The sequence below is a fragment of the Oncorhynchus mykiss genome, chromosome 18 (assembly GCF_013265735.2).
Source record: "Oncorhynchus mykiss isolate Arlee chromosome 18, USDA_OmykA_1.1, whole genome shotgun sequence".
Lineage (NCBI taxonomy): Eukaryota > Metazoa > Chordata > Actinopteri > Salmoniformes > Salmonidae > Oncorhynchus > Oncorhynchus mykiss.
The window spans coordinates 69,264,383-69,270,918 of NC_048582.1; the positions used below are offsets into that span (position 1 = coordinate 69,264,383).

The following is a 6,536-nucleotide window of genomic DNA, read 5'->3' on the forward strand; positions in this document are numbered from 1 at the left end:
AGAATGATGTTTCCACCTCCATGCTTCACGTTTGGGATGGTGTTCTTGGGGTTGTACTCATCCTTCTTCTTTCTTCAAACAAAGCGACTAGAGTTTAGACCAAAAAGCTCTATTTTTGTCTCATCAGACCAGATGACCTTCTACCATTCCTCCTCTGGATCATCCAGATGGTCATTGGCAAACTTCAGACGGGCCTGGACATGCGCTGGCTTGAGCAGGGGGACCTTGCGTGCGCTGCAGGATTTTAATCTATGACGGAGTAGTGTGTTACTAATGGTTTTCTTTGAGACTGTGGTCCCAGCTCTCTTCAGGTCAATGACCAGGTCCTGCCGTGTAGTTCTGGGCTGATCCCTCACCTTCCTCATGATCATTGATGCCCCACGAGGTGAGATCTTGCATGGAGCCCCAGACCGAGGGTGATTGACCGTCATCTTGAACTTCTTCCATTTTCTAATAATTGCGGCAACAGTTGTTCTTACTGTTGTTCTTAAGAATTCTTACTGGTTGGGGTTGGTAGGTGATCAAATACTTATGTCATGCAATAAAATGCAAATTAATTACTTAAAAATCATACAATGTGATTTTCTGGATGTTTGTTTTAGATTCCGTCTCTCACAGTTGAAGTGTACCTGTGATAAAAATTACAGACCTCTACATGCTTTGTAAGTAGGAAAACCTGCAAAATCGACAGTGTATCAAATACTCTCCCCACTGTATATGGATGAGTGATGGCCGAACAGCATAGGCAAGATGCAGTAGATGGTATAGAGTACAGTATGAGATGAGTAATGTAGGGTATGTAAACATTATATAAAGTGGCATTGTTTAAAGTGACTAGTGAAACATTTATTACATCCAATGTTTAATTATTAAAGTGGCTAGAGATTTGAGTCAGTATGTTGGCAGCAGCCACTCAATGTTAGTGATGGCTGTTTAACAGTCTGATGGCCTTGAGAAAGAAGCTGTTTTTCAGTCTCTCGGTCCCAGCTTTGATGCACCTGTACTGACCTCGCCTTCTGGATGATAGCGGGGTGAACAGACAGTGGCTCGGGTGGTGGTTGTCCTTGATTATCTTTTTGGCCTTCCTGTGACATCAGGTGGCGTAGGTATCCTGAAGGGCAGGTAGTTTACCCCCGGTGATGCGTTGTGCAGACCTCACTACCATCTGGAGAGCCTTACGGTTGTGGGCGGGGCAGTTGCCGTACCAGGCGGTGATACAGCCCGACAGGATGCTCTCGATTGTGCAGCTGTAAAATTTTGTGAGTGTTTTTGGTGAAAAGCCAAATTTCTTCAGCATCCTGAGGTTAATAGGCGCTGCTGCGCCTTCTTCACCACGCTGTCTGTGTGGGTGGACCATTTCAGTTTGTCCGTGATGTGTACCACCCTCATACTAAGGAAGGTTAAAACCACCCTCAGACTAAGGAAGGTTAAAACCACCCTCAGACTCAGGAAGGTTAAAACCCACCCTCAGACTCAGGAAGGTTAAAAGCACCCTCAGACTCAGGAAGATGTAAAACTTTCCTTTTTAATTATATGAGTTTTAACTGCCCATAAAGTCTGTTTTGACAGAGTATACTTTTTAAAGAATGTCTTCGGTGGGGTAATTGGTATTACCAAAAATAAAACCAAAACCTTTGTCAGCCATGCCGTTCTAAAGAGTTTTATTCTCCCTGTAAGATTCATGGAAGTTTATTCAATTTAATTAGATCTGCTTTCATGTGGTTGAGTAATGGAATAAAGTTATCTTTATATATTTGTTGGCACTTATTAAGAATCCTAAGTATTTTATATTTTTTGCAGACCACTTAAAGCACAGGTGTCAAACTCATTCCACAGAGGGCCGAGTGTCTGCAGGTTTTTGCTCCTCTCTTGTTTTGATTGATGAATTAAGGTCACTAATTAGTAAGGAACTCCCCTCACCTGGTTGTCTAGATCTCAGTAAGGAACTCCCCTCACCTGGTTGTCTAGGTCTCAGTAAGGAACTCCCCTCACCTGGTTGTCTAGATCTCAGTAAGGAACTCCCTTCACCTGGTTGTCTAGATCTCAGTAAGGAACTCCACTCACCTGGTTGTCTAGATCTCAGTAAGGAACTCCCCTCACCTGGTTGTATAGATCTCAGTAAGGAACTCCCCTCGCCTGGTTGTCTAGATCTCAGTAAGGAACTCCCCTCACCTGGTTGTCTAGAACTCAGTAAGGAACTCCCCTCACCTGGTTGTCTAGATCTCAGTAAGGAACTCCCATCACCTGGTTGTCTAGATCTCAGTAAGAAACTCCCCTCACCTGGTTTTCTAGGTCTTAATTGAAAGGAACAACCAAAAACCAGCAGACACTAGGAATAATGGAATAAGTTTGACACCCCTAACTTAGAGGATTGCTGTAGATCAGGAGTTATGCTTTCTTTTTAGAACATTCTGAAAATATTTTTAGCAAGGGGGTCGAGTTTTCAATATTGGTCAGGTATATGAGGGGGGGGGGATCATCTGCAGATATGTTTAGTTTATATTCATGTTTATCAATACTGATATGTTTGTGTCCTGTCTAATTCTTTCTGGAAGCGGTTCAATTTCCAGTGCAAACATGAGAGTGGACAACATCCCTGTCTTGTTCCCCTTTCTAAAGCAATTTTATCAGATAATGTATTATTTGTGTATATTTTTGCTTTAGCACATTTAAAGAAATGTTTTTATTAAATGTATTATTTCAGCTGGAAAGTTAAAAGCTTCCAAAGTTTTGAATAGAAAAGGCCATTCAAGATAGCCGAAAGCTTTTTCGGCATCAACAGCCATTATTGATAAATCTAGATCTTGTTTTTTTAGCGTATTGTATTAAACTGAAACACGTTCTTGTATTTGTTTGTGTACATTTTTAATAAACCCTGTTTGATTGATATGTATCAAATCTGGTAAGACTTTTGCCTTTCTATTGCTTATGAGCTTTGTTATTATTTTGTCACAATTTATTAAACTTATGGATCTATAATGAGCAGGGGACTCTCCAGATTTTAACATAACTGAAATAACTGTTTCATACATGGAAGTCGGAAGTACTGAATGGGGCGGCAGCGCAGAGTGTTGGACTAGTAACTGAAAGGTTGAAAGTTCAACTCCCGAGCTGACAAGGTACAAATCTGTCGTTCTGCCCCTGAACAAGGCAGTTAACCCACTAGGCTGTCATTGAAAATAAGAATTTGTTCTTAACTGACTTGCCTAGTTATATAAAGGTAAAAAAATGCAGTGCTGTGTGTTGTCATTTGTGTAAATAGGGGGGCTACTTTGTCCCAAAATGTTAATTCTATGCTATTTTCTAGCTGTTGCTTTTCTCCATGCAAATGTTTTAACAGTGTCGAATATTTATTTTTTGGGTGATATCTATTTTTTGTGATTATTTTTGTCTGCTGATAGACTCAACAACTAAGGCCAACTGTTGTTTAAATCTGATTTATATAGATTCTGTTGCATTCTTTGTATTTTCAAATGATAAAATATTGTTCAGTTTCATTTCTTGATGTGCAAAAACCACAAGCTCAATCAATCGGGATGTATTTTATAAACCATATCTATCATTGATTACAGTTGCAGGAACATAATCAACCAACTGGGCACCCATTCTGGCACTGCTTCCCAAGCCTGTGGGATTTCCTAGAAAGAATATGAAGTGTTGGTGACTTGGTGCAACACTGTGACACACTAAAAACTAACAGAACAAAAATGAGTCAATGTTGTAGTCGTCCACTTCACCGCGCGTCAAACACAACCACTGGAGTCTGGGAGTCGAGGAATAGCAACAAGAATTGAAAATATTATTTCATATAGTAAGTAGCCTTGCACGAGTCTTGGCTTGTGCGAGCCATAACGGCTAATATGAGCTTGAGCTTGGGATTTTTCTGTGGCAAATAGCAGCGAACAGGAAAATAAGTGCAGCAGAAACACTATTTAAAAGGATACATCTCTTTGTTCTCTTCTTGTACATGATTCTGTATCCACACTCTCTGCATCTGATTGGATCACGAGCCTTAATTTCATTTTCAGTGTGGCATTCTGTTTGGAGAGAAAACAACATTTCAGCCACTACTACAGCAGACATACTGGTAAGCATTCTATAAGGCAGGAGCTGCAGTAGTACATCAACCACGTAGATACATGTATAGATATGGGTGAATAAAACAAGGGTAGACAACTGAGGGGGCATGTTATGAAAAGTTACTAATAGTCTTAGTTACAGTACAAAGACAAAGCATGGATTTTTAGAAAAATAGCACCCCATGTACAGTATAATAGAATATTAGTTTCAGAACAGCAGACATTACCCCCACATATGTAGATCATAGGCTGTTGCTTGGGGGGTTGCACATCTTTTTGAGCGTCCATGCTTGAATCTGGAGAAAAATCAGATTAAACATTGTCAGTACAGTTTGGGAGTGTATTTGTATGTATTATGAATCCCCATTAGCTGTTGCCTTCCTGGTGTCCAGCCAAATTAAGGCAGTTATGCAATTTTAAAAACAATACAATACATTTCACAACCCAATAAGTGTATGCCCTCAGGCCACTCCTGTACTACCACACAAAATACTTGTGAACATGTGTATAGTATAGTGTGTGTGTGTAGGCATATGACACATTTCTGAAATAGCCGAACCAGCATGGCTTATAAATGAGATTGTAATGACTAGCTAACATATAACAGGTTTGCAAAGTGAGCCAAAAGCATAATTATCTCACAGCAATTTAGCCAAATATTATGATAACTAACCCCTTGTATCTGTGGTTTAGCCTTAGCTAGTTACCCTGCTATGAATGGTTTCCTGGCTAGCGTTAGCAGGCTAACTTCAAAATAATAACTGAGAAATATCAAAGCATATATCGCGTGTTTAAAACCAATTCAACTTGAAATAATTAGTTATTTAGGTACCCTACCGGTTTAGAAAGTTGATAAGTATGTTTTTTGTTTCTCTCATGCCAGCGTGCGCAGTCGTACTGGACGTCGCAACAACGTGATTCGTGATTGGTTACCTAATCCTCCATTGTAATTGGTCCATCAATGCTTGGCTAGATTTAATTTTTTATTTAACCTTTATTTAACTAGGCAAGTCAGTTAAAGAACAAATTCTTATTTACAATGACGCTTTATTCAATATATTTTCTAGCAGTTTGATGTCAAATTAAATATAACAATCGGTACATAGGAGTCTTTCTATGTTTGTCACAAGCCATACTTAGTTTTTTTCTCGATGGGACTTGGATGATTTTAGGTTCACAGCTCCAGCAGAGGGCGCTGTTCGGTTCATGTAAGCGCCGTTACACACTGCAAATCCGAAGACGATATCACCACAGATAGAACAATGAGACAGATATTTTACCGGATGTATAAATGTGAAGCATCCGTTTGGCGTTTCCACTCACTACCAAATATGGTGATGAGAAGAAGCCCAGTGGCGGGCAGTGTGGGAAGATGGGATGAGATGGAATTCTACAAAATGTTGTCATCGTTGAAACATTTGATCTCAATACAGTTTTCTGTTCCCAAAACTAAAATATGTTACAAACAGAGTGGACTAAGTATTGTAGACTTCACCCTTTGCCAAAGTTTAAGACAAACGCAGGAGGCCTTTTGTCTTTTGGTAGTCCATCATTGTAAATACGAATTTGTTATTAACTGACTTGCCTAGTTAAATAAAGGTTAAATAAAATAAAATAGAGTTATTGCACATGAACACTTCACAGAGCAGGCATTCCCTAACGGAAAAATGAAAATGTATGCTAGAACACGCCAATAGGCTAACTCGTGCATGGCTCTGCCCCATCCTTGCGTGTTCTGCCCACTATGACTCAATTGTTCCCATTGCAAATAACAGGCTGTGGTTTGTCTAGATTATCTTTGATGCTGCCACACAATGAGTTAGTTATAAAATGAGTTAGTTATAAAAATCTTTGACGATGCCTTAAAGGCTTTTCATATAAGACGAAATATAGTTCCTTGGTGGACTGAAGCATGTGATAAGGCTTTTAAAACTTTAAAGAATAATTTGACATTTGATAGCATGATAGTCTTTCAGAGAAAGAGAGTGTTTTCTAGAATGCCAAGAAAGGTTCATGGAGGGAATTCTGTTCTTCTATAGGAAGGGAAACTCAACTGGGGGATGTGTGGAAGAGTGGATGTGGTTGGAAGAGTGCGCTTTTTTTAAATGGAAAAGCGTTGTACTGTGGAGCACTACAGAGATTGTGTCAGCCGGTTAAATGCCGTTCCTTGAGAAGACAAGAACAACATATATGTCAGGAGAAGTGCAGTATTATCATAAGGACACGTATACTTGGAATAGGAGGAATGGAGGGAAAAAGAGAGGCAGAGGAGGTCTAAGAGAGTGGGAGGATGAGGGTACGCTTGAATCGGTTAAAAAAGGGAGATGGTTTGTTTAAAGAAGAATGGTAGAAAATGTAAGCAGAGTGAGCTGATGACAGGAGGAGAAATTGAAGTGAAAGCAGGGTGAAGTATCGGAGGTGGTAGGTGTGGTGTGGCCTCACACTCCGGTACAGTAG

The 6,536-nt window shown here is 39.9% G+C and overlaps 1 protein-coding gene across 1 annotated transcript; it reads right to left on the bottom strand.

Annotated features, from left to right (window-relative positions):
* Positions 1 to 3,527: 3,527 nt before the first annotated feature.
* On the bottom strand, positions 3,528 to 5,043 carry LOC110496771 (RNA polymerase II, I and III subunit K). Its single transcript, XM_021572807.2, has 4 exons — positions 4,917 to 5,043; positions 4,307 to 4,375; positions 3,945 to 4,037; positions 3,528 to 3,756 (listed from the first exon to the last, which is right to left on the bottom strand). Exons 2-4 carry the CDS (start codon positions 4,365 to 4,367, stop codon positions 3,734 to 3,736), a joined length of 177 nt encoding a protein of 58 aa, XP_021428482.1. The 5' UTR covers positions 4,368 to 4,375; positions 4,917 to 5,043; the 3' UTR covers positions 3,528 to 3,733.
* Positions 5,044 to 6,536: the final 1,493 nt, after the last annotated feature.

Bases quoted from the DNA above. Each gene is read 5' to 3' on its own strand.
- LOC110496771 (XM_021572807.2), bottom strand. From the start codon at position 4,367: ATGGACGCTCAAAAAGATGTGCAACCCCCCAAGCAACAGCCTATGATC. The intron at 4,038-4,306 runs GTAATGTCTGCT...CTCTCCAAACAG, and splicing joins TATGATCTACATATGTGGGG to AATGCCACACTGAAAATGAA. The intron at 3,757-3,944 runs GTATCCTTTTAA...CCCAGACTCCAG, and splicing joins CAAGAAGAGAACAAAGAGAT to TGGTTGTGTTTGACGCGCGG.